The sequence below is a fragment of the Mesoplodon bidens genome (genome assembly GCF_964165515.1).
Source record: "Mesoplodon bidens genome assembly, chromosome: 19".
Lineage (NCBI taxonomy): Eukaryota > Metazoa > Chordata > Mammalia > Artiodactyla > Ziphiidae > Mesoplodon > Mesoplodon bidens.
The window spans coordinates 15789844-15817690 of record NC_138179.1 but is presented as its reverse complement, the minus strand read 5'-3'; the positions used below and the strand labels follow the sequence as shown (position 1 = coordinate 15817690).

The 27847-nt window shown below is 43.0% G+C and overlaps 1 protein-coding gene across 10 annotated transcripts in view; it reads right to left on the bottom strand.

Moving 5' to 3' along the window:
• The window catches only part of EFCAB5 (EF-hand calcium binding domain 5), a 126445-nt gene that overhangs the window by 8783 nt on the left and 89815 nt on the right, over positions 1-27847 (bottom strand). For 4 of the 10 annotated variants that reach the window (XM_081219849.1, XM_081219848.1, XM_081219846.1 and 1 more), the window contains exons 16-23: positions 27045-27334; positions 24152-24321; positions 22550-22778; positions 20495-20647; positions 15369-15472; positions 12672-12925; positions 11106-11389; positions 10624-10720 (exon numbers count right to left, since the gene is read on the bottom strand). In XM_081219849.1, coding sequence (XP_081075975.1) covers positions 10624-10720; positions 11106-11389; positions 12672-12925; positions 15369-15472; positions 20495-20647; positions 22550-22778; positions 24152-24321; positions 27045-27334 — 1581 coding nt within the window. Of the gene's footprint in view, positions 1-10623; positions 10721-11105; positions 11390-12448; positions 12926-15368; positions 15473-20494; positions 20648-22549; positions 22779-24151; positions 24322-27044; positions 27335-27847 lie in introns of those variants that run through there. The other 6 variants (XM_081219853.1, XM_081219851.1, XM_081219852.1 and 3 more) reach the window with 5 other exon arrangements.

Sequence of the window (27847 nt, the reverse complement as noted above, 5' to 3'; positions counted from 1 at the left end):
CATTTTTGGGTATATATCTGAAGGAAATGAAATCACTATCTTGAAGAGATATCTGCACCCCTCATGTTCACTGCAGTGTTACTTACAATAACCAAGACGTGGCAACAACCTAGGTGTTCACTGACAGATGAATGAATAATGAAAATGTGATATATACATACAGTGGAATATTGTTCAGTCATAAAAAATAAGGAAATCCTGCCATTTGCAAGAACATGGATGAAACTACAGGGCATTAGGCTAAGTGAAATGAGTCAGACAAAGACAAATACCGTATGATCTCGCTAGAGCTAGGATGAAGTGGAGTAAGAGTTGGAAGCAGAAGGCCTAAAAAAGTGTGGGCACATCACCAGCCCTGACTCTGTCTTCTTGGCAAAATCATCAGTTTGGAAGGTTTGGTGAGTTAGGAGCTATGCCAAAAGTCCCTCCCCATCCTGGGCAGAACCTATAGGTATTGGTGGCATTTCATGCTGGGTGGAGTCATGGAGTAGGGGCCTTACTTACTTCTAGAAGAAGGCTCAGATAAACTTGGGCAGCAGAGTGCCCTGCCAGAAGACTCTTTTTCTGGCACAAGCAGAAAGATGCCCCAAGAGTTCTCTTTCCTTTCCCCAAATGCGGAGCTTAGAATTTCCTGATACAATTGCATCTGAAGGAGAGAGTGTTGGTACCTGGGTGGTCTATGAACTTTCTTGATTGCTTCAGAGACTGTGGTAATGCTAAAGGTTTGGTGGTCATGGTAGGGGAGCCTAGGGGATATTAGCTTCTGGCTGAATCCAGCTCTGTTAACTGCAGTTGGAATTCCTGGCACCTGAGGACACTGTTGGAAAAGAAAGTGGTTGGGAGCATTGGAGATCAAGGCTGCTCAGGAATCAGCTAGCACAGTCCAAAGTGAGGGCAAGCAAAGGAAACAGAAATTTCCATGTTTCCCTGAAACAAAAGAGCTATATATGACAATAGGAGGTAGTTCTGATAGGCAAATCGGAGGTGAGCCTGAAGAAACTCCCTTGAAGCATTGGTACAATGCCATGGACGATGCCTTTATTAAGGGCTGAGAGCCAGTTCCTGAACATGCCTTCAAGGTGGAGAGGGGAGGGGCCTGTTCCTCATCCCTAGCTCCTATCTGACAGAGGGACTGGACTGGACACTGGGGGGTACCTGAGTCCTTGCCCAAGAAGGGGAGCATCAGTCTGAAGGGACACAAGTGGCAGCAGGGTCTGGCTCTAGGCCAAGGGGCTGGCAGGTTGGATGGGGACCAAAGTGGAGTAGGGACTCAGGGAGAATATCAATTAGACAAACGGGTCACACATGGGGCAGTGCCAGGCCCACAGCAGGGACTAAATCTACTCCAAAGGGAAAAGCAGCAACTAGGCACTGACATAGAAAATATTTCTTCTAGAGTTTTAAGCCCTCAGTGAACAGTGAACAAGTATAGACCAAGTACAGTGTATACAAATATATAGTGAACACGTATTCATTTTTGTTGTTGCTGCCGTTACTGTTTTCCTTAAACAGCACCTTAGAAGTGATAACTGCAACACCTGTGAATGCAGAGGCTCTGTGAATCAGTCCATGGCCCTGAGGGCACACAGAAGACCTTCCAAACAGGAATTCTAATCTTTACTCACACCACTCTCAGTCCACATGAATTCATGTTAACTTTTATGTGAATCTCGTGTCTAGCACTCCCGAACTTCTGGGAGTATCTCTCCTTCCTAAGCCAGAAGATCTCTCTCTCTCATCCACCCGTCCTCGCTCACTGCTTTGTGTTTCCACTGTGCTATGTGCTTCCACTGCCACAGACAGCCTGAAGAGTGTGGTTGTCTTCCTCTGAGTTGCCTTTTCCTTTCTCTTGTCCTAGGAGTCTGATTCCAAGCCTCTCTGCCTAATATAGGTGTCACAGAAGTCCAGAAACCCTTGTGACTTGGTTCAGAGTCTCCAAAGAGAATGGGGGAGAGATGGATAGGCTTAGTGAAGAGATTTCTACATAGCCATTTTTCCAATTAATGATTAGTTTTTTAAATGAGTTAAAAAAAAAGTCAAAATTTTAAGTTCACTCTTTACTGTTCTAGTCATATAAATGGCCTCAGGGGGATTCTCTGGCTGTCCAGTGGTTAGGACTCTGTGCTTCCACTGCCGAGGGCCTAGGTTCGATCCCTGGTCAGGGAACTAAGATCCCACTAGCTGAGCAGCAAAAAACAAAACAAAACAAAACAAAACTGGCCTCAGGTCTCTGGTGGGGTAATATACACACATAGAGAAATGTGTGCTTGTATATGTATATTTACCCTTATATGTGACCAGTTCTCTGTGGTCAAAGAGCTCATCACCTTTTCCAACCTGTGAGCCTCACTGCTTTGATTCCTGCTGATGTTCCTCCTCCAAAAAGTCTACATTACTAGTCTATAAAGACTCATGATCTATTATTTTCTTTGGTTCTTCATGGAAACTAAAGATAATAGCTGCCTTTTTGCTTAACATACTTGTCTCCTAGTCTCACTGCAGCCCCTATTTGCTTTTGTTTTTTAGCGAATTATGAACATGTAGTCAATAAGTGGGAGACAGAGGTGCTTCTGAATTCTCATATGTGTGGCACAGACAGTCACTTTGGGGACTGCAGTAGATTACAGACAATGCCCCTTCTTTTAGAAGACTATAATCAGAACTATTTTCCCCTAAAAATTGAATGTATGAGCCACTTGCTTTATTCTAATAAAAGTCTCTGGCCAGTCTTTTGCAAGGAGCCCGCGAGGGGGGTTGGCGCGCGCTAAACGGGAGAAGCACTGGTTTGAGAAAAGCATGGGTCGCAAGTACACATTGGGACCCTGCCATTAATGGAGGGGAAAAGCGGGGAGACGCCAGCAGATTCCATCCTGTAAGCTGGTAGGAAGCCTGAAGGCTTGATGGGATTCCAGTGTGATAGGAGGCAAGGACATGCTTCAGGACCCCGGAGGAAGATGGCGGAAGAGTAAGACGCGGAGATCACCTTCCTCCCCACAGATACATCAGAAATTCATCTACACGTGGAACAACTCCTACAGAACACCTACTGAACGCTGACAGAAGACCTCAGACCCCCCAAAAGGCAAGAAGCTCCCCACATACCTGGGTAGGGCAAAAGAAAAAAAGAATAAACAGAGACAATAGGATAGGGACGGGACCTGCACCAGTGGGAGGGAGCCGTGAAGGGGGGAAGGTTTCTACACACTACAAGCCCCTTCGCGGGCGGAGACTGCAGGTGGCGGAGGGGGAAAGCTTCGGAGTAGCGGAGGAGAGCACAGCAACAGGGGTGCGGAGGGCAAAGCGGAGAGATTCTGGCACAGAGGACCGGTGCCCTCAGGCACACACCAGCCCGAGAGGCTTGTCTGCTCGGCCGCCGTGGCGGGCGGGGCTGGGAGCTGAGGCTCGGGTATCGGCTTTCAGTCGGAGCGCAGGGAGAGGACTGGGGCTGGCGGCAGGAAGAGAGCCTGAAGGAGTTAGTGCACCACGGCTAGCCCGGAGGGAGTCCGGGGAAAGGGTCTGGAGCTGCTGAAGAGGCAAGAGACTTTTTTCCCTTTTGTTTCCTGGTGCGCGAGGAGAGGGCATTAAGAGGGCTGCTTGGGGAAGCGCCGGTGACAGGCACGAGCCGCGGGTAAGGCACGGACCTCGGAGACGGGCGTGGGCCGCCGCCGCCGCCGCCGCCCGCCCGCCGCGGCCCGCCGCCGCCGCCGCCGCCGCGGCCCGCCGCCGCCGCCGCCGCCGCCGCCGCCGCGGGGCCTGTGTGCGAGCGCGGGTCACTGTCCGCCCCGCCTTCCGGGGGGCCTGTGCACCCCGCCACTGCTGGGGTCCCCGAGACCCGGGGACGGCTTTCCCGGGAAAGCGCACGGAGCGCCACGGGCTGCTGCAACGTCACGCCGGCCTCTGCCGCCGCAGGCCCGCCCCACACTGCGTGCCCCTCCCTCCCCTCTGCCTGAGTGAGCCAGAGCCCCCGAATCAGCGGCTCCTTTAAACCCGTCCTGTCTGAGCGAAGAACGGACGCCCTCCGGCGACCTACGCGCAGAGGCGGGGCCAGGTCCAAGGCTGAGACCCGGGAGCTGTGAGAGCAGAGGCAGGGAAATCTCTCTGTGCAGCCTCGGAGGCAGCGGATTAAAGCTCCACGGTCCATTTGATGTGCCCTGCGTCTGTGGAGTGCATGAATGGACAGCGAATCATCCCAAATTGAGGAAGTGGACTTTGAGGACAAGATTTAAGACTTTCCCCCCTTTTCCTCTTTTTACAACGAATTATTCCAAATTAAGGAGGTGGACTTAGAGAGCAAGATTTCAGACTTCTCGCCCTTTTCCTCTTTTTACAACGAATTATCCCAAATTGAGGAGGTGGACTTGGAGAGCAAGATTTTTGATTTTTCCCCCTGCTCTCTTTTTGTGAATGTGTATGTGTAATCTTCTGTGTAAGATTCTCTCTGTATAGCTTTGCTTCCACCATATGTCTCAGGGTTCTATCGGTCCGGTTTTTTTTTTTTTTTTTTTCAATAATTACTTTCTAATTTTAATAACGCTACTATATTTCATACTTTATTCTATTTTACTTTACCTGCTCTTTCTTTTTTTCCTACTCTCCCTTCCTCCCTCCCTCCCTCCGCTCCTCCTTTCCTTCTTTCTTTTTCTTTCCTCCCTCCCACCCTTCTTCTTTCCACTTTCTTTTTCTTTCCTTCCTCCCTCCCTCCTGTCTTTCTTCCTTTCCTTTCTCCCTCCCTCCCTCCTTTCTTTCCTTCTTTCTTTCCATCCTTCCTCCCTCCCTCCCTCCCTCCTTTCTTTCTTCCTTCCTTTCTTCCTTCCTTTCTTCCCTTCTTCCTTTCTTTCCCTCTCTCTTTCTTTCTTCTACTAATTCTTTCTTTCTACTTTTTCTCCCTGTTACTCTGAGCCGGGTGGATGAAAGGCTCTTGGTGCTGCAGCCAGGAGCCAGTGCTGTGCCTCTGAAGTGGGAGAGCCAACTTCAGGACACGGGTCCACAACAGACCTCCCAGCTCCACATAATATCAAGCAGCAAAAATCTCCCAGAGATCTCCATCCCAACACCAGCACCCAGCTTCAGTCAACGACCAGCAAGCTACAGTGCAGGTCACCCTATGCCAAGCAACTAGCAAGGCAGGAACACAACCCCACCCATTAGCAGAGAGGCTACCTAAAAACATAATAAGGCCATAGGCACCCCAAAACACACCACCAGACGTGGACCTGTCCACCAGAAAGACAAGATCGAGCCTCAACCACCAGAGCACAGGAATTAGTCCCCCCCACCAGGAAGCCTACACAACCTACTGAAACAACCTTAGCCACTGGGGTCAGACACCAAAAACAACGGGAACTACGAATCTGCAGCCGGCAAAAAGGAGACCCCAAACACAGTAACATAAGCAAAATGAGAAGGCAGAAAAACACACAGCAGGTGAAGGAGCAAGATAAACACCTACCAGACCTAACAAATGAAGAGGTAATAGGCAGTCTACCTGAAAAAGAATTCAGAATAATGATAGTAAAGCTGATCCAAGATTCTATTTCCATGATCCATAATCTTGGAAATAGAATAGACAACATGCAAGAAACAGTTAACAAGGACCTAGAAGAACTAAAGATGAATCAAGCATCGATTAAAAACACAATAAATGAAATGAAAAATACTCTAGATGGGATCAATAGCAGAATAACTGAGGCAGAAGAACGGATAAGTGAGGTGGAAGATAAAATAGTGGAAATAACTGATGCAGAGCAAAATAAAGAAAAAAGAATGAAAAGAACAGAGGAGAGTCTCAGAGATCTCTGGGACAACATTAAACGCACCAACATTCGAATTATAGGGGTTCCAGAAGAAGAAGAGAAAAAGAAAGGGACTGAGAAAATATTTGAAGAGATTATAGTTGAAAACTTCCCTAATTTGGGAAAGGAAATAGTTAATCAAGTCCAGGAGGCACAGAGAGTCCCATACAGAATAAATCCAAGGAGAAATACACCAAGACACATATTAATCAAACTGTCAAAAATTAAACACAAAGAAATCATATTAAAAGCAGCAAGGCAAAAACAACAAATAACACACAAGGGAATCCCCATAAGGTTAACAGCTGATCTCTCAGCAGAAACCCTACAAGCCAGAAGGGAGTGGCAGGACATAATTAAAGTGATGAAGGAGAGAAACCTGCAACCTAGATTACTCTACCCAGCAAGGATCTCATTCAGATTTGATGGAGAAATTAAAACCTTTACAGACAAGCAAAAGCTGAGAGAGTTCAGCACCACCAAACCAGCTTTACAACAAATGCTAAAGGAACTTCTCTAGGCAAGAAACACAACAGAAGGAATATACCTACAATAACGAACCCAAAGCAATTAAGGAAATGGGAATAGGAACATACATATCAATAATTACCTTAAATGTAAATGGACTAAATGCTCCCACCAAAAGACACAGAGTGGCTGAATGGATACAAAAACAAGACCCATATATATGCTGTCTACAAGAGACCCACTTCAGACCTAGAGACACATACAGATTGAAAGTAAAGGGATGGAAAAAGATATTCCATGCAAATGGAAATCAAAAGAAAGCTGGAGTAGCAATTCTTATATCAGACAAAATAGACTTTAAAATAAAGACTATTAGAAGAGACAAGGAAGGACACTACATAACGATAAAGGGATCGATCCAAGAAGAAGATATAACAATTGTAAATATTTATGCACCCAACATAGGAGCACCTCAATACATAAGGCAAATACTAACAGCCATAAAAGGGGAAATCGACAGTAACACACTCATAGTAGGGGACTTTAACACCCCACTTTCACCAATGGACAGATCATCCAAAATGAAAATAAATAAGGAAACACAAGCTTTAAATGATACATTAAACGAGATGGACTTAGTTGATATTTATAGGACATTCCATCCAAAAACAACAGAATACACATTTTTCTCAAGTGCTCATGGAACATTCTCCAGGATAGATCATATCTTGGGTCACAAATCAAGCCTCGGTAATTTTAAGAAAATTGAAATTGTATCAAGTATCTTCTCCGACCACAATGCTATGAGACTAGACATCAATTACAGGAAAAGATGTGTAAAAAATACAAACACATGGAGGCTAAACAATACACTACTCAATAACGAAGTGATCACTGAAGAAATCAAAGAGGAAATTAAAAAATACCTAGAAACAAATGACAATGGAGACACGACGACCCAAAACCTATGGGACGCAGCAAAAGCAGTTCTAAGGGGGAAGTTTATAGCAATACAATCCCACCTTAAGAAACAGGAAGCATTTCGAGTAAACAACCTGACCCTGCACCTAAAGCAATTAGAGAAAGAAGAACAAAAATACCCCAAAGCTAGCAGAAGGAAAGAAATCATAAAGATCAGATCAGAAATAAATGAAAAAGAAATGAAGGAAACGATAGCAAAGATCAACCAAACTAAAAGCTGGTTCTTTGAGAAGATAAACAAAATTGACAAACCATTAGCCAGACTCATCAAGAAAAAAAGGGAGAAGACTCAAATCAATAGAATTAGAAATGAAAAAGGAGAAGTAACAACTGACACTGCAGAAATACAAAAGATTATGAGAGATTACTATAAGCAACTCTATTCCAATAAAATGGACAACCTGGAAGAAATGGACACATTCTTAGAAATGCACAACCTGCCAAGACTGACTCAGGAAGAAATAGAAAATATGAATAGACCAATCACAAGCACTGAAATTGAAACTGTGATTAAAAATCTTCCATCAAACAAAAGCCCAGGACCAGATGGCTTCACAGGTGAATTCTATCAAACATTTAGAGAAGAGCTAACACCTATCCTTCTCAAACTCTTCCAAAATATAGCAGAGGGAGGAACACTCCCAAACTCATTCTACGAGGCCGACATCACCTTGATACCAAAACCAGGCAAGGATGTCACAAAGAAAGAAAACTACAGGCCAATATCACTGATGAACATAGATGCAAAAATCCTCAACAAAATACTAGCAAACAGAATCCAACAGCACATTAAAAGGATCATACACCATGATCAAGTGGGGTTTATCCCAGGAATGCAAGGATTCTTCAATATACGCAAATCAATCAATGTAATACACCATATTAACAAGTTGAAGGAGAAAAACCATATGATCATCTCAATAGATGCAGAGAAAGCTTTCGACAAAATTCAACACCCATTTATGATAAAAACCCTGCAGAAAGTAGGTATAGAGGGATCTTTCCTCAACATAATAAAGGCCATATATGACAAACCCACAGCCAACATTGTCCTCAATGGTGAAAAACTGAAACCATTTCCACTAAGATCAGGAACAAGACAAGGCTGCCCACTCTCACCACTCTTATTCAACATAGTTTTGGAAGTTTTAGCCACAGCAATCAGAGAAGAAAAGGAAATAAAAGGAATCCAAATTGGAAAAGAAGAAGTAAAGCTGTCACTGTTTGCAGATGACATGATACTATACATAGAGAATCCTAAAGATGCTACCGAAAAACTACTAGAGCTAATCAATGAATTTGGTAAAGTAGCAGGATATAAAATTAATGTACAGAAATCTCTGGCATTCCTATACACTAATGATGAAAAATCTGAAAATGAAATCAAGAAAACACTCCCATTTACCATCGCAACAAAAAGAATAAAATATCTAGGAATAAACCTACCTAAGGAGACAAAAGACCTGTATGCAGAAAACTATAAGACACTGATGAAAGAAATTAAAGATGATACAAATAGATGGAGAGATATACCATGCTCCTGGATTGGAAGAATCAATACTGTGAAAATGACTCTACTACCGAAAGCAATCTACAGATTCAATGCAATCCCTATCAAACTACCAATGGCATTTTTCACAGAACTAGAACAAAAAATTTCAAAATTTGTTTGGAAAAACAAAAGGCCCCGAATAGCTAAAGCAATCTTGAGAACGAAAAACGGAGCTGGAGGAATCAGGCTCCCTGACTTCAGACTATACTACAAAGCTACAGTAATTAAGACAGTCTGGTACTGGCATAAAAACAGAAAGATAGATCAGTGGATCAGGATAGAAAGCCCAGAGATAAACCCACGCACATATGGCCAACTTATCTTTGATAAAGGAGGCAGGAATGTACAGTGGAGAAAGGACAGCCTCTTCAATAAGTGGTGCTGGGAAAACTGGACAGGGACATGTAAAAGTTTGAGATTAGATCATTCCCTAGCACCATACACAAAAATAAGCTCAAAATGGATTAAAGACTTAAATGTAAGGCCAGAAACTATCAAACTCTTAGAGGAAAACATAGGTAGAACACTCTATGACATAAATCACAGCAAGATCCTTTTGGACCCACCTCCTAGAGAAATGGAAATAAAAACAAAGATAAACAAATGGGACCTAATGAAACTTCAAAGCTTTTGCACAGCAAAGGAAACCATAAAGAAGACCAAAAGACAACCCTCAGAATGGGAGAAAATATTTGCAAATGAAGCAACTGACAAAGGATTAATCTCCAAAATTTATAAACAGCTCATGCAGCTCAATAGCAAAAAAACAGACAACCCAATCCAAAAATGGGCAGAAGACTTAAATAGGCATTTCTCCAAAGAAGATATACAGACTGCCAACAAACACATGAAAGAATGCTCAACATCATTAATCATTAGAGAAATGCAAATCAAAACTACAATGAGATATCATCTCACACCAGTCAGAATGGCCATCATCAAGGAATCTAGAAACAATAAATGCTGGAGAGGGTGTGGAGAAAAGGGAACACTCTTGCACTGCTGGTGGGAATGTGAATTGGTACAGCCACTATGGAGAACGGTATGGAGGTTCCTTAAAAAACTACAAATAGAACTACCATATGACCCAGCAATCCCACTACTGGGCATATACCCTGAGAAAACCATAATTCAAAAAGAGACATGTACCAAAATGTTCATTGCAGCTCTATTCACAATAGCCCGGAGCTGGAAACAACCTAAGTGTCCATCATCGGATGAATGGATAAAGAAGATGTGGCACATATATACAATGGAATATTACTCAGCCATAAAAAGAAACGAAACTGAGCTATTTGTAATGAGGTGGATAGACCTAGAGTCTGTCATACAGAGTGAAGTTAGTCAGAAAGAGAAAGACAAATACCGTATGCTAACACATATATACGGAATTTAAAAAAAAATGTCATGAAGAACCTAGGGGCAAAACGAGAATAAAGACACAGACCTACTTGAGAATGGACTTGAGGATATGGGGAGGGGGAAGGGTAAGCTGTGACAAAGCGAAAGAGAGGCATGGACATATATACACTACCAAACGTAAGGTAGATAGATAGTGGGAAGCAGCCGCAGAGCACAGGGAGATCAGCTCGGTGCTTTGTGACCGCCTGGAGGGGTGGGATGGGGAGGGTGGGAGGGAGGGAGATGCATGAGGGAAGGGATGTGGGAACAGATGTATATGTATGACTGATTCACTTTGTTATAAAGCAGAAACTAATTAAAAAAAAAAAAAAAGAAAAAAAAAAAAAAAAAAAAAAAAAAGTCTCTGGATTGCAACTGTGTTTTGTTGCTGTTGGTATAGATTTAGACCATAATTAAGTGGAAATTTACCTCTGATATATTCATCAATGAGCTTTAAATTAACCTTCAGTTTCCTAGCAGTTGGATCAAAGCCACAAATATTCTCGACTAAGTATTGGTTAACATACTGTGAACAAAGAACAAAAGTTATGGAATCATCCACAAGTGGAAGTAGAGTGCCCAGTTCATCAGTTTACATAATTCCATTTATATACACTTTAAAACAGGCAAAACCAGTCTATGGTGTTAGAAGTTAGGATTCTGGTTACCCCGGGGTGAGTGTGCGTGTGTGTGTGTGTGTGTGTGTGTGTGAAGCTGGTGATGCGAGAGGGTACAAAGGAAGGCTTTGGGGATGCCGCTAATGTTCTGTTTCTTGATCTAGGTGCCTGTTACAAATGTTCATTGTGTAAAAATTCTTGCCTTTGTATACTTAGGATTTGTGCAATTATGATTTGTATATCTAAACTTGTGTAGGATATTTTTCAATAAAGTGTACTTAAAAAAAAACTTACCAGTTTACACTGATCCCAATTTCCTAAGTCACTTGATAATTCCAATTCTGGATGAAAGAACAAGATAATCCCTTTTAGAATGTCTTGTACTAGTTTTATGTTGGCTTCCAACTCCTGGGACTGGCTGTCTGGTGATTTTGGCTCTGCCAGAGGATCATAATCATAGAGCAACAGTGACACAAAGTCCATGGAGGTAAGCAGCCGGAGGCACTGTTGTAGCTCTTTCAGCATGACTCGGAAGAAGAGAATGCCTGCCCGCTGGACTTCTCCCACATTTTCAATTTCTGGAATAATAGAATGACATCCCACATTGTTGTTCAGTACACACACTACTTTTTAATAGGATTCTGAACATAATATAGTAAAACTTTTTTTTTTCTTCAGGAAAAAGAAGACCATATCCTATGGTTTTAAACAATCAGTTTCCCTATTCACGAAATCAAAAGGCAAAAATGGAATTACACCTGGCGAAGTTCACAGGAAGAGGCTTTGAGGAAATGTGAAACCATTTTTGGAGTTAGATCTTGGTTTGAATACCTGCTTTCCCCCTTATTGGTTCTGCTGTCTCTCTGAGCCTCCTTTTCATTTTCTGTGAGGATAAAGCTGATCCCTACTTCCTTGTTGAGCTGCGGGAATTACAGGAGATGGTATATGTAAAAGTGCTTAGCCCCAGGTCTTACACATAGTGGATGCTCAAAAGACACGGTTTTCTTTTCTTTTTTCTTCTTCTCCCACACTGTGTAGTGGCTAGAAACCTTTCAGCTTTACCCCACCAGAGTGTTACTCTACTAATTCTGGTTATTCCATTCCAGGCAGCCAAAGGTTTCCATGCTTCCTTCTTCCCTCCCTTCTGCCAAAACTGATTTTGTGCTAAGGGTAGCCTAGTGGATGTGGAATCATAAGGACTGGGGGCCTGTTCTTGGCCGTGCACTAGCTTGCTATCAGACTTTTATTTTGACGGGCCTTAGCTTCTTTATCTGTAAAATGAGATGTTCTGATGAGTTAGTGCTGTGTAATGTAGTGAAAAGAGCACCCAAACTGGGGTGCAAATCCAGCCTTCACCACTTGTTAATGATGTGATTTGGTGCAAGTTGTTTCTCTGAACTTTACTTTCCTCATCTGTAAAATGAAATAATCACCATTCACCTCATAGAGTTATGGTAAGGACTAATTGAAATAACATATTTAAAGTGCTTGACACTTGATGTTGACATTTAATATTGGGCTGGCCAAAAGGGTCATTCGGGTTTTTCCATAAGATGTTACAGAAAAACCCAAACGACCTTTTTGGCCAACCCAATCAAATGCTACTTGTATACTGCCTTTATGAGTCCTTCCAGTTCTAAAACCATGACTCTAGCCAAGAAAACGTGATTCCTTACCCTTTGGTATCATTTATAGCCCATACTCATCAGCCCAAGACTGCAAGAAGGAAATCCTTCCATGTGGAAAGATCTATATATTGCAACAGTTCATTTTAGAAAATGCATCCTGCATTGCATTGTCTGTGATTTCCCCAAAACTTTTTAAATCCATGAATTCAGATGGTCGCCACTTGCACAATACCTAAGATATAGCTTTTCTTTATTTCTCCAGATAATTCGCCCAGTATTTCATTGCAGGCAACTTGGATCACCTTCGTCATTTTCTGTAGATCTTTAAATTCTCGATACAACAACATCTTACTCCTGCCAATGTTAACATCGAGAACTCCCAAAGCTTCTCCTGTTCTCTCACGAAGTGGAACTACTATGTGGTTTTCTCCACAGACAGAGGCCAAAACAACTTCTGAACTGTCTGTACACTTAAAGAGGAAATCTCTGAAACCAAAACCAAATAAGCATAAGGATATAAAACAACAGCCTGTTCATAACATTCCACCCAAACATACTGAATCATCTTCTCTTGTGCCTACTACACTCCAACCGCACCAGCCCTTGTTGCTGTTTCGTCTGCCTGGACCACTCCACCCCTTGAGTTCACGGGGGTCTCAGCTCCTCATAGAGAAGCCCTCCCAGTCCCCACAATCTAAAATAGCTGCACCTGAGTCTCGCTGCACCCTGATACTCTGCCTTATTGTTTTTACTATATACTTATCCTTATCTGAGGGTATTTGTTTTTTGTTTAAATATTGTCTAATAAGTATTGGTTGAATGCCTGAAGGAATAATGAGCGTGTTAGGTCAGGTGCCCTAGAAGCAGAGCCTGGGAAAGGGATGCTCTGTGCAAATGATTTATTGAGGGAGTGCTCTCAGGAGAAACCTGTAAGAGTCTGAGAAAAGCAGGATAGGCAAGGGGGAGGAGCTAAGCAAGAATGTGATTTCAGGTGAACTCTAGCCTCAGTCTGATCCCAAGGGGAGCTCTGGAAGGCAAATTGTGCCCAGACTCTGCTCTACCTTGAGGCAGGGGAGAGGCCTTTTGTCAGTCATTAGAGCTCTAAGCGAGCTCTGGAAGGCAAATTGTGCCCAGACTCTGCTCTACCTTGAGGCAGGGGAGAGGCCTTTTGTCAGTCATTAGAGCTCTAAGCTGCTCGGGTTGTGTGTGGAGAGGGTGCTTACAGAACTCTTAGGCACCTCCTGGTGAGAGGCTCCCATTGCTCAAGGGCGCTCCTCCAGAGAAAGTTACAGTGTGACTCATTAGCAGTAGGACCTGGCCCCTGGCAGAAGGTACATGGGGATCTGGGCAGGGCACCTGCTTCAGTGAGGGACCTGCAGTTTTCATAGAAATATAGTGGCTCCTTTTTTCTCTAGTGAGGTATCTCTTTTTATCTCTTTCCCTCTTTCCCCATCTACATGATATTGAGTGTATCTTTTTTTTTTTTTTTTTTTTTTTGGCCGAACTTTGGCATGCGGAACTTCCTTAACCAGGGATCAAACCCCCGCCCCCTGCAGTGGAAGCTCAGAGTCTTAACCACTGGACCATCAGGGAAGTCCTTACATGATATTGAGATGTCATTCCTTTGAGGTATTTGTAAAAATGTTGGTGCTTTGCATAGCCTCAAAAAGCACGTTTAGGGAATTCCCTCGTGGTCCAGTGGTTAGGACTCTGTGCTTCCACTGCAGGGGACAGGGGTTCGATCCCTGGTTGGGGAACTAAGATTCCCATATGCTGCAGGGCATGGCCAAAAGAAAAAAAAACACACACTTATAGATCATAACATCAATCCTATGATGATAGGGAAGGTTATGTCCTTCTTTTGCTATTCCTACCCCTTGCTGCAGCTGAGCCATCACTTTGTGTCTTTATGATAACCATAGTAATGATGCATCATGCTAAGCTTTCTTGGTCAACAGAGTTCCTCAGAAAGCACCTGCTCTAAGTTACACACAGGAATCTGAGGTTATAAGTCTGGGTATTACAAGGACTCCTGTAAAACTCTTGACCAGCACAAAGAATAACTATATAGAAAAGAGCTTAATACTGAATGAACATTCTGGTATGAGGCCAAACTAAAATTGAATTAACATAGGTACTTAAATGTCAAATTAGCCTACTAGTCTGAGATAGGTTACCACCTATTCAACTGTGCTGACCTTCTAAGAAGCAGTGGTCCCTTTTTGCAAAAGATGTATTCTAGTTAAGATCTGTTCTGCATCTGTCCACAGTTTAATAGCCTTTGCGTTCCACAGGTGAGAGGCATTCAAGGTTATCTAGAACTGGGGGCTATTAAAGGTAACATTCATTGCCTCCTCCCCATCTTTGCCCCAGACTGTCTTCTTTAAATAAAAAATACAAGTCCACAGGCTAGCTAACATTAAGAGGATGAGCTCTGATTAAGTGATGTGGGTGTATTTTTCATAACCATGGTGGGGTTTTGTTAATTCCATGTTTACAGGACAATTATAGAAAATAAAACACTAAATTGAAATCTGTTTTAAAAAGGACTTGAGGGCTTCCCTGGTGGCGCAGTGGTTGAGAGTCCGCCTGCCGATGCAGGGGACATGGGTTCATGCCCCGGTCCGGGAAGATCCCACATGCCGCAGAGCGGCTGGGCCCGTGAGCCATGGCCGCTGAGCCTGTGCGTCCGGAGCCTGTGCTCCGCAGGGGGAGAGGCCACAACAGTGAGAGGCCCGCGTAACGCAAAAAAAAATAATAATAAATAAAATAAAATAAAATAAAAAGGACTTGAGGGGGAAAGGACCCAGGCAGACAAAGGTCTGCAGTAATTTTTCTTTAAAACCCAATCAGAATGAAAGCCAGTGTATATTAATAAAAGGCAGAAGCTGGCAGTCAAACAAAACAGACCATGAGGTATGTCTCATACCTGAAGATGCAAGTCTTCCTAAAGATGATAGGGGGATTCCTGTGGACTTCTGTTAGACCCAGGTGCCCTGTGACCATCATATTTCGTAAAACATAGTCTGAATCCTTGAAAAGAGGCAGAGATATCATTAGAGAGAGGAGTACTTAGACTTCATACTCTCTCTCTTTTTAAAAAAATATTTATTTATTTGTTTTTGGCTGCGTCAGGGTCTTAGTTGTGGTGCATGGGCAGCATGCGGGCTCTTCGTTGTGGCGCACTGGCTTCTCTCTAGTTGTGGTCCGTGGGGTCAGTAACTGCGGTGCGCCAGCTTAGTTGCCTCGAGGCATGTGGGATCTTAGTCCCACGACCAGAGATCAAACCCTTGTCCCCTGCATTGGAAGGCAGATTCTTAACCACTGGACCACCAGGGAAGTCCCCTAGACTTCATACTCTCATTAAGACTTTTGGGGACAAATAAATAGAAAAAAAATTAGAAAAGCTTAGGTAATATAAAATGTTTTTCAAATTATAGGTCAAGGTCAATATAATTTTGAGCCACAATGATGCCAAACACTTGGGCCTCAAGGTTTGGGTCTCAGAATTTTTTTTTCCTATCCTCACTCATTCTATTGGTCATCCCATCCAGTCTCACGGTTTTTGTTTTGTTTTGGGTTGTTTTGGTAAAATATACACAGCATAATATTATCATTTTAACCATTCATAAGTGTGCAATTCAGTGGGATTAAATACATTCACAATGTGTAACCAGTCGAGTAGTTTTTTTTTTTTTTTTTGGTACACGGGCCTCTCACTGTTGTGGCCTCTTCCGTTGCGGAGCACAGGCTCCGGATGCGCAGGCTCAGCGGCCATGGCTCACGGGCCCAACCGCTCCACGGCATGTGGGATCCTCCCTGACCGGGGCAGGAACCCATGTCCCCTGCATCGGCAGGCGGACTCTCAACCACTGCGCCACCAGGGAAGCCCAGTCGAGTAGTTTTAAATATAATTTATTTACCAGCCTGGATTTCTCCCAAACACTAAGCTCATATATCCAACTGCCTATTCAATATCTCCACTTAGATGTCTAACAGACATTTCAAATTATATTTTAAAAAAACCTTTTTCAATTTATTAGGTAAGAAATTATCTTCTACTTAACTTTGTATTTATTTCATTATGAGAACGATTGAACATTTTTTCCCATGTTTATTGACCATTTGCATGAGGTTTTTTTTAAAATAAAATTGTCCTTTGCTTATTTTTATTTTGGATTTTCAAAATCTCATTGACTTTTATATAACACTGTTAATCCTTTGTCAGATATGTGGCAATTAATTGTGTTTATAACTTTGATGCAGGAAAGTTTTACATTTTTATGTCATCAATGTATCAACCTCGCTTTAATCATTTCAATCTTTGAAATAGAATCAGCCATCCTTCCTCAGACCATGGCTGTAAATTCCCTCCTATCCTTCATTTTCTTAGCTATTCTCATGCATTTATTCTTCTTCCAGATGAAGATTAAAATCATTTGGCCAATTAAAAAAATCATGCTGGAATTTATCTTGGAATTTTGTTAAACTTAAAAATAATTTTGGTAAGAAATTATATTTTTAAAAAGTGGTCTTCTTGTGAAAATAATCATGATATGACTTTTTAATTTTATGAAAAAAATTTATGTCCCTTGGTAAAGTTTGTAGTTTGCTTCAGGTAGGACCTAAGTGTGATGGAGTGAAGTGGGGGGAATGTTCTGGGCAGGATAACAGCATTTTTGAAGTCCCTGAGGTTAAAAAAAAAAAAGGTTTCATGACTTCCCTGGTGGTCCACTGGTTAAGAATCTGCCTTCCAATGCAGGGGTTGGGGGTTTGATCCCTGGTCGGGGAACTAAGATCCCACATGCGGTGGGGGAACTAAACCTGCGCACCACAACTAGAGAGCCCGCGTGCTGCAACTAGAGAGAAGCCGGAAACAAAGAGCCTGCACACCGCAACGAAGACCCAGCACAGCCAAAATAAAAGAAAAAAATTTTAAAAGGTTTCTATTATGTGTGGTGGGATGTGAAACATTAATTGTGGTATTGTATACCACCCTCCTCCCCACTCAAGCAGAAAGTTTGTGCTGCCTAAGAAAAGAAATGGGGAGAGGTGGAAAGCAGAAATCACCTGCTAATCTCTGGCTTTTGTTTTTTCAAAAGCCTACTTGATATAACTTAAGATAGCAAACCAGGCACATGTTAGCTGCTTTTTCCTCTTAAGACCTCAGGAAAGTAAGAGACTGAGGTCTTGGTCTCCTTGCTGGCTGTCAGCTGGGGGCTGCCCTTAGCTCCTAGCAACCTTGGGTCTTTGTACAGCTTCAGAACCAGCAACAGGGTGTCAACTCTCTCACACTGCCATCGCTCTGACTCTTCTTCCATCCTTTCACCTTTCAGGGACCATAGCCAGAAAAGGTTATCTGCTTTAAAGGACACGTATAGTTGATAGGGCCTACCTGGCTAATCCAGAACACTCTCCCTTTCTCAAGGTCCTTAATACTAATCATGTCTGCAAAATTCCTTTTGCCACTAAGGTAACATATTTACAGGTTCCAGGAATTAGGATATGGACGTCTTGGTGGGGGGAAACATTATTTGGCCTAACACAGTTAAATATTTAACAAATTTGGTGCTCCAAAGAAATAGTTAGACATAGGTGCTTTGGGGTGATAAACTAAATAAATAATAATAATAATGATATTTATTATTATTCACAATAAAAGAGATAGCCTGAGTTTCATATCTAAGAGAAATTGAAACTCCTATGTTCCCTCATTTATAGGTATTGTCAAAAGAGCGAGAACTCTTTTTCCTCCATGACTCTGTACCTTACAGAAACATGGGCATGAGGTGAGGTGGGGTGTCTCAGAATCTACTTTATAATTTGTATCAGTCAGGATGTCAGGAGGAAGCAGATGACACACCAGTACTGGCTAATTTGAAGAGAGTTTAATAAAGGGACTACTTATGAAAGCATGGGCAGTATTTAGAATCCCAGGCCTTGTAACAATGGGGAGCTGCTACCACTTTTAGCCTGAAGAGGCAAGGGATGGAAGCAATTACTGGAACTTGGAGAAGACAGGAGAGGGAGAGGGCCACTTGACTAAAGGTACAGTGGCCTTTAGTTGAAGAACACAGCTAACCCACAGCAACCTGGCAGAGGGAGAGCCAAAAACAGAAGGAGAGCCTCCCTCTCTTTCTGCCCATCAATCTCCTACTGGTGCCTCTCACTGGACAATCCCAAGCAGAAGCTAAAGGCCAAGGAGTCCATTGATTCAGTCTACTTTCTGAGGTACAGAGCGAGCTGGAGAAGAGAGGAGAGTAGATCTGGAGGGGCTGCATAAAGTAAGGGAGAGGCTTAGTAAGTTACCATAGTTGAATACTTTAAAAAAAAGGTATCCCTGGGTTTCCCTGGTGGCGCAGTGGTTGAGAGTCTGCCTGCCGATGCAGGGGACATGGGTTTGTGCCCCGGTCCGGGAAGGTCCCACATGCCGTGTAGCGGCTGGGCCCGTGAACCATGGCTGCTGAGCCTGCATGTCCGGAGCCTGTGCTCCGCAACGGGAGAGGCCACAGCAGTGAGAGGCCCGCGTACCGCAAAAAAAAAAAAAAAAAAGGTATCCCTACAGCCATCCTCAGCCATTTTTAACATCAAAACCTCACCTAGTATCCCACCTAGGACAAACCCTTGACTACAGGCTTAGACAGGCTGCACTGGTCTCTACCTGGCTGTGACCCCACCCAGACCCTGGCTGCTGAGTGGTCCTCCTCTCCCCGTTGGGAGATGGTCTCCACCTCCATAAGATGGCCTTGGGTCAGATGCATAGTGACCCTTGTGGTCTTGTCCACAGCATTACAATTCTGAAACTACACGCCCCTTCAGCCGCGCTTCTTGCTGACTGCTATAGGTGATGTTAACCTTCTTCATGGGCCCTAGGTGCTGTTTCTCTGAGGGCTCCAACAAAGTGCTTAGACGCTGGCCAAGTGGAATGCTCCCCAGACCCCACACACTACGGCCCCACTGTGCCTGTGGCCTATGGGACCTGGTGGTCTGCCCCCTATACCGAGAGCTTCTCACCACAGCCCACCCAACACACACACACCAGGCAGTCCGCCCCAGTTCAGAAGGCACTTGAAGGCTCCCACCCCCACCCCACCCCAGGAGCAGCACCCACAACTAGGCATTCTCCACCTCCTTGGCCTGGTCACCCCATCAGAGAGCTCGTGATTCTGCCCTCTTTAGCCAAGGCCTCGTCAGCTTGATCCAGCCACTGAAGGAGGGAAGCGGGGACCTGGAGGGAAGGAAGGAAAAGAAGCCAAAAAGGAAGGGGAGAGGCACCTGTGGGACGGCCAGGTAAAGGACTGAAAGACAATCAAGGTGTTGCCACCACCTGATCAGGGACCGTGCAGAATAGTTTAGCCTTCTTGAAAGGAGGACCCCTTTCCATCCATTCTTATCACATGAAAAATTCTAACATTAACATTAGGTGTAAAGAAGCAAAGCAAACATTCATCAAAAACTCATCACATTATAGATAGGGAGCCTGTTTTTTTCTGTTTTTGATTGGTGTGATATAAGGTGTCCTTCCAAAACAGGGGTGCCTCATCCCTTCCCAGTTCACCCATATGATCCTGGTGGGGTCTGCCAGTTACTGTAAATTTCCCACCCTGGTCAGGAGGCGCATATCTCAGGATAGATCAAAACGAGTTTTCTTTCTTGGGTTTTCCAAATTGGAACAGGAAAGCAAAATTCTTTTTTAGTTACTAAGCATCAGGCTTGCCCTGTAGAAAAAAACCTGTCTTTAGCCAGAAGGGCAAAGCCAAAGTGCAGAGGGAAGCAAACGTGAGAACTGGGAAGAAAAATAACATGAGAGAGCCCAGATGGTCATCCCGGAAGCCAGCCTGACCCCTGCCCTTTCTTCATTTGGTTACCTGAGTTAATCAATGCCCCCCCTTTGCCTAAGGCAGTTTGATGGATTTCTGCCACTCACAACCAAGGATCTTGAGTTGGGGTCATAGCATAATAGCTAACTGAATATGCTTTAAAATACGAGCAAGTCAATAGTATCTAGAAACTCTGTTAACCTGGGGAGGTCTAACACTGCCCAGCCTTGCCTACCTTCTCTGGGCTAGGCTCAGTGAAGTATGTAGTGATGGCAGTGATGCTGGATGTGATGCTGTAGAGCCAGCTGATGCCGGTGATCACAATGTGCAGGATATGCTCTCGGCTGTGGACGTAGTGATAGGCAGTGCTAAAAACGTTGGCAACTCCCTATAGAGACAGAAAATTCAACTTGCCTTTTCTATTTAAAACACCAAAATAATTAGTAATGCATCAATTGGATTATCTTTTTAATTGATAATCTACTTCCTACAAATTATTCATCAGTTCTCAAAAGGTAGCGTTCCAGATTCTACTATGAAAAAAGGATCACAATGAAATCAAAAGTAAGGAGAGATCTACCATAAGATCAACCTAACTTATTGTGTTTCCTGACAATCATCCAGTGAAATCTGTGATATGTGCTATCAGAAAATAGTGTCAGAAGAACAAGATAAACTTTGAAATGAGAAAAAAAGGTTTAAAAGCCAAGAACTGATGCCAACCTTGGACAGATGGGTAAGAGCTGCCCTGATCTGATGCAATATTAATGTCTGCATCTTTACAAGGTTACTGTCATCAGATCAGCAAGCAGTACAGGTGTGCTGGGTTCCAAGGCCTGCAACACGCTAGAGTACACCATCTTCTTAGATACATAAAGAGAGCCTGTTCTACAGAGAAGGGACAGGAAGTCCTTAGAACCCACCTGTGGTCTTCTTGTCAAGAAACTCTAGGGGGGCTTCCCTGGTGGCGCAGTGGTTGAGAGTCTGCCTGCTAATGCAGGGGACACGGGTTCGAGCCCTGGTCTGGGAAGATCCCACATGCCACGGAGCAACTGGACCCGTGAGCCACAACTACTGAGCCTGTGCGCGTGAAGCCTGTGCTCCGCGACAAGAGAGGCCACAACAGTGAGAGGCCTGCGCACTGCGATGAAAAGTGGACCCCACTCGCCACAACTAGAGAAAGCCCTCACACAGAAACGAAGACCCAATACAGCCAAAGATAAATAAATAAATAAATAAAATGTGACACCTTTATAAAAAAAAAAAAAAGAAAGAAACTCTAGGAACCAAAAATTCTTCAAAAATATCTGCATTTTATATTAGGACCCAAGGCATCTAAGGGTAACCCAGGAGCCTTTACCTCCAAGGGCTAGAGAGTCAATTTGGAATTCACTTTGACATATTCTCTAATAAGACCATATATAGTTCACCTACTGATAACTCCATACTCTTCCATTTTGCTTCTTAATATCTTCACATGATTCTTACGTCTGATGAGAATGAAACTTATTATTAAAAAAGATGGCCAGGGAAAACGATTCTACCACTTTCCTCAGTTGTACATCCAGTAAATGAGAGGAGAAAAATTTAAATAATGGTAAATAAACATCAAGAGCATACAGGGGAACAAATGATAGCAACTTCCTGATTGCTGCTATGTCCCAGTCCATTGCCTCCATAAAGGTTTTCAATCTTCCTTCACTGAAATTTCTATTCATAAAATTAAATTTAAATGCTTGTAGAAACGGTCCAGTTATTTTATAGTCTTAAAAGTGCCTCTCCTTTTTGAGATCTAACATGAAAACACGAATACTCGAGAAACATTTAGGCTTTTCCTTCATTTTTATCCTCAAAAATTATAACACTGAAATAAGAACTATGGGAAGGCATATCATGTTTAGAACCGCTTGTGGAAAGAGCAAAGGATTTCAAGGTACCACTATTAATAAAACATTAGTATGTCCCTTCTAAAAGTTCCTTCCTACTTTTTGGGTTTTAGTTAGTAGTCTAATAGCTGGATTTCAGTTCTATAGCAGAAAATGCTGTTCCTATGATTAATGCAATCAGACACATATTAACAATCTTCCCAGACAGGCTGAGACATAGATGGGCAACTGAGGCTGAGTCCTTCCATGTGTAATGGGGAGCCTCTCCAAAGACTGATACAAGTATGATGACACTACCTATATACATAGCTTCACTCTCATCTGGTTTCAGGTTTCGCTTTTTTAAAAGTATAGAAGGAGAGGCCACCCTACCACAGATCTTGAAGAATTTTTCTGTGCCTTACCTGATAGAATTTGATCTCATGGGGTAGGAAGATGTTTATTTTCTGGGGATCTCTTAAGGTGTCAACAGCCAAGACCCCAAAGATCCTCCTATATGCATCCTGAAGAGGCAGAGCTAGGAATGACCCATTTCGATCGTTCTTCTTGCGGGAATGGTTCCAGAAGAAGACGTTCCCATGGTTCTGAACTTGGGGGACGTGTATTGGCTGCCCTTCATCCACTACTGTAAAGCTGAGAAATAGGAATATGAGGATGGGAGAGAGGCAACAGGAGGGGGCTTCAGATTAAACCATGCAGGAAACTAGATCCAACCATTCATAATCATTAGTATTGTATGTCAGAGAAGTGGACTCAGATAAAATTACCAGTTAGGAGAGTCTGACTTGAGAGAAAGATTTAAAAAATAAGCTTAATGGTGTGTATATAGAAGAAGCAAGATGTTGCTCAGAAAAAAATGAGGATGGATGAGTCAGATACAGTCAGATTAGGGGGACACGATGGAAAGGGCAAGGAATTAATAGTGATTATATTGTTATAATGGTTGCAATATCCAGCTGCATTTGATGTGGGACTCTAAATGTTGTTGGGGAAAGACTGCTACAAAGGAAAATAATATCAATAAAAGTTGACATAGAGTGCTTACACTGTGACAGGCAAAAAAAAAAAGCTTAGATCATAACAGAGAAAACATATATAAAAAGGATGCAGGGGGCTTCCCTGGTGGTGCAGTGGTTGAGAGTCCGCCTGCTGATGCAGGGGATGCGGGTTCGTGCCCCGGTCTGGGAGGATCCCACATGCCGCAGAGCGGCTGGGCCCGTGAGCCATGACCGCTGAGCCTACGCGTCCGGAGCCTGTGCTCCGCAACGAGAGAGGCCACAGCAGTGAGAGGCCCGCGTAACGCAAAAAAAAAAAAAAAAAAAAAAAAGGATGCAGGAAATGAAATTGAGCTATTTGTAATGAGGTGGGTGGACCTAGAGTCTGTCATACAGAGTGAAGTAAGTCAGAAAGAGAAAGACAAATACTGTATGCTGACACATATATATGGAATTTAAGAAAAAAAATGTCATGAAGAACATAGGGGTAAGACAGGAATAAAGACACAGACCTACTAGAGAATGGACTTGGGGATATGGGGAGGGGGAAGGGTAAGCTGTGACAAAGTGAAAGAGCGGCATGGTCATATATACACTACCAAATGTAAGGTAGATAGCTAGTGGGAAGCAGCTGCATAGCACAGGGAGATCAGCTCGGTGCTTAAAAAAAATTTTAAAAAATTTAAAAAAAAATTAAAAAAAATTAAACAAACAAACAAACAAACAAAAAAAGGATGCAGGAGACATAACTTACAGAGTAGGCAGAAATAATTGAACTGACACTGTGAAGCACAGTCCCTACATGGAAAATTAATGCCTAAGAGTGAACTCTAGAAACAACCAGGTGAAACCATCCAAGACTGCAAACCCGTCACCTCCTGCTCTAGAAAGTTTGGTGATCTGAGGCATTTCTCTCTTGGGCAGCTAACCAGGATTTCAATGCTAGTTTACTTCACAAAAGGAATTATTTTCTTTAGAAGGGTGAAACCAACCTCTTCAAGATATTCTTACCTGATCCCCTTCATGTCCCTGTAGAGCACGCTGTTCAGTACAAATGGAGCATCGTCTAAAGTACAAGCTATATTCCTCAATAGAACCTTCCCTCTATCAGGCAGTAGTAGGTTTTCTTCTAAGAGGGAAATGTGAGCACTGATCTTCTTATTTCCATGGGCTTCAGCATCCTATGGCAAAATGTTTCTGACCATTTATTTGCCAATAGCCAAAGAGCTATTCTCTTAATCATGTCTCCCTTCATTAGCCAGTTTGTGTATCTGAACCCGATAATTTAACTTCCCTGAATAAATGATGCAGATATTACCATTCATAGGCAGTGGGGAAACAGCTGACACCACAGCTGTTCCTGAAACCTGAGTTTTAGTGAGTGGAATAGATATACACTATGTCAATCAGACTAGTTTACTTAAAAAAAAAATCTGCCAGGTCTACTTAAATTTAGAGGTTTAAAACTTGGATCCCTTTGAACCATACTCATGTTGTATGGGCTTCAGTTAGAAGTACTTATTTTAGAAAGCTGAGGCAAGAAGATGACTTCATTTCATTCATATTTCTTAACCATCTACTATGATGTGAATATGGGAAAAAATGCTCTCAAGAAATTCTTAACATTGTTTGGCTATGACGTTTGATTTACATCATTTCAGGAAAGGATTACTTGGGGATACAGATTGCAGACTTTACTCAACTACTATTTCTAATTAAAATAACTGAGAATTCTCTGTACCTAAAATATTATAACAATATTATATGTTAACACATATATTAAATATGCCCATAAATTGGGGACATGAGAGACACTTTCTCTGGTATTTGTCTCCTCTTTCTATGTACTTGGGTTTGCTCTTTGTGCTTTTCTTTTCCCTTCTGCCTTGACTCCTCCTTTTCTACATAGAAGATCAATAGGCTAACTAACAAAGATGTATTAAGATGTATCTGAGGGTGGACTTCCCTGGTGGCGCAGTGGTTAAGAATCTGCCTGCCAATGCAGGGGACACGTGTTTGAGTCCTGGTCTGGGAAGATCCCACATGCCGTGAAGCAACTAAGCCCGTGCGCCACAACTACTGAGCCTGTGTTCTACAGCCCGCGAGCTACAACTACTGAGCCCGTGTGCCACAACTACTGAAGCCCACACGCCTAGAGCCCATGCTCTGCAACAAGAGAAGCCACCGCAATGAGAAGCCCGCGCACCGCAACAGAGTAGCCCCTGCTCGCCGCAACTAGAGAAAGCCTGCGCACAGCAATGAGACCCAACACAGTCAAAAATAAATTAAATAATTAAAAAAAAAGATGTATCTTAGGGTACTGCAGATCTCTGAAGCAAGTTGGAGCAATACCTCTTTTTCTTGATTGGTCTCCTGTTGCTGGTCACATCATTTCCAACTACATTGGAAAATTCAGCCATTCAGGAGATGATTCCCATAATCAAGTGCTGCTATTTAGCTGGGATGAACGACATAGTTTCCCTGGATCAATGGAAGCTGTGATATATGTAGAAGACAGCCATGCTGTTTCTGCCTGGAAAGAGCAGCAAGCTGGGAGTGTCTGAGGTGGCAGTAGAGCTGTGGACAGTGGTTCATCCAGGTCATGTATTTTAAGTGACAGGATTCTGTAATAGTCTCAGACTGTTTCTAGGCAGTGCTATGAAATATAGTGTCATGTTGGATTCTACTTTATAATGACTTTATGATTTAAATAGTTCCTTTTAAAACTGACTCCCAAAACATCATGCAAGGGAAATGTAGCTTAAACTGCATGTACATCTCCTCACGGCTATTTTTTTTTTTAACATCTTTCTTGGAGTGTAATTGCTTTACAATGCTGTGTTAGTTTCTGCTGTATAACAAAGTGAATCAGCTATATGTATACATATATCCCCATATCCCCTCCCTCTTGTGTCTCCCTCCCACCCTCCCTATCCCACCCCTCTAGGTGGTCACAAAGCATCGAGTTGATCTCCCTGTGCTATGCAGCTGCTTCCCACTAGCTAGTTATTTTACATTTGGTAGTGTATATATGTCAACGCTACTTTCTTACTTCGTCCCAGCTTACCCTTCCCCTTCCCCGTGTCCTCAAGTCCATTCTCTACGTCTGTGTGTTTATTCCTGTCCTGCCCCTACATTCATCAAAACCTTTTTTTTTTAGATTCTATATCTATGTGTTAGCATACAGTATTTGTTTCTCTCTTTCTGACTTACTTCACTCTGTATGACAGACTCTAGGTCCATCCACCTCACTACAAATAACTCAATTTCGTTACTTTTTATGGCTGAGTAATAATCCGTTGCATATATGTGCCACATCTTTTCTTTTTTTTAGTTTCTGCTTTATAGCAAAGTGAATCAGTCATACATATACATCTGTTCCCCCGTCCCTTCCCTCTTGCGTCTCCCTCCCTCCCACCCTCCCTATCCCACCCCTCCAGGCGGTCACAAAGCACCGGGCTGATCTCCCTGTGCTATGCGGCTGCTTCCCACTATCTATCTACCTTACGTTTGGTACTGTATATATTCATTCATCTGTCGATGGACACTTAGGTTGCTTCCATGTCCTGGCTACTGTAAATAGTGCTGCAATGAACATTCCTCACGGTTATTTTTTAATGGCAGTTTACTGTCTGTTCTAGGCTTATCTGACTTTTGGCACAAATGAAATTAGGAATCCCAAGACATAATTTTATTTCTTATACCTTTCCTCTCTGCTTGCCAACTTGCAATCATTCCAGTTGCATCTTTACTAGGCTTTGGGTCATTGTAAAGTATTGGAATGAATAAAACATCTATAGCAGCCATTTCTCAAGAGAATTTAGTGTGTTCCTCCTTTGTAACCATTGCACATCACCTACTGTAAGGAAATTTTTTCTCTTATATATCATTTTAGAAAACACACCTGGGTGAGGGCCTTAAAGGTCTCTGTGTACACTGGCTCCAAGGATACTCCACTTGTCTCTGCAGCATGTTGGATTTGATGCAGCCACTTTTGTCTGGCACAGTTTCTCAGACTCTCAACATGGCTCCTTTCTAAAGTATTCATCAGAAACTCCACAACGCTTTCCAGAACTTGATCTTCACTGCCTCTGAGTTCAGATACAACCAATTCTATGTATTTCTGAAACTGTTTGGAAGACAACCTCACTTCGTGACCAGGGTGTGGCTTTGGAAATTGGATGTGTAGTTTAGCTAAAAGACATAAATACAAAACCAAGAACTAATCAAAAGTTCATTCATCTGTGGGGGAAATTTTCATTCTCCTCTCTTACAGCAAATTGAAGCCGCAGACAACTGCTTCCCATGGAAAATCAGGCATATCAAAGGCACCTCAAGTCCACTGTAACATCTTACAGTGACTTCCTATATTGAACTCAAGATGACTCTTACGTCATCTGTTATTGTTTTTTTTTTTTTTTTTTTTTTTTTTTTGTGGTGCGTGGGCCTCTCACTGTTGTGGCCTCTCCCGTTGCGGAGCACAGGCTCCGGACGCGCAGGCTCAGCGGCCATGGCTCACAGGCCCAGCTGCTCCGCAGCATGTGGGATCCTCCCGGACCGGGGTGCGAACCCGTGTCCCCTGCATCGGCAGGCGGACTCTCAACTACTGCGCCACCAGGGAAGCCCTATTGTTTTGTTTTAATTCTACCACTCAGCCAGGTGAAACCTTATAACATCATCCTTAGGTCCCTTAAATTCTAGAATCCA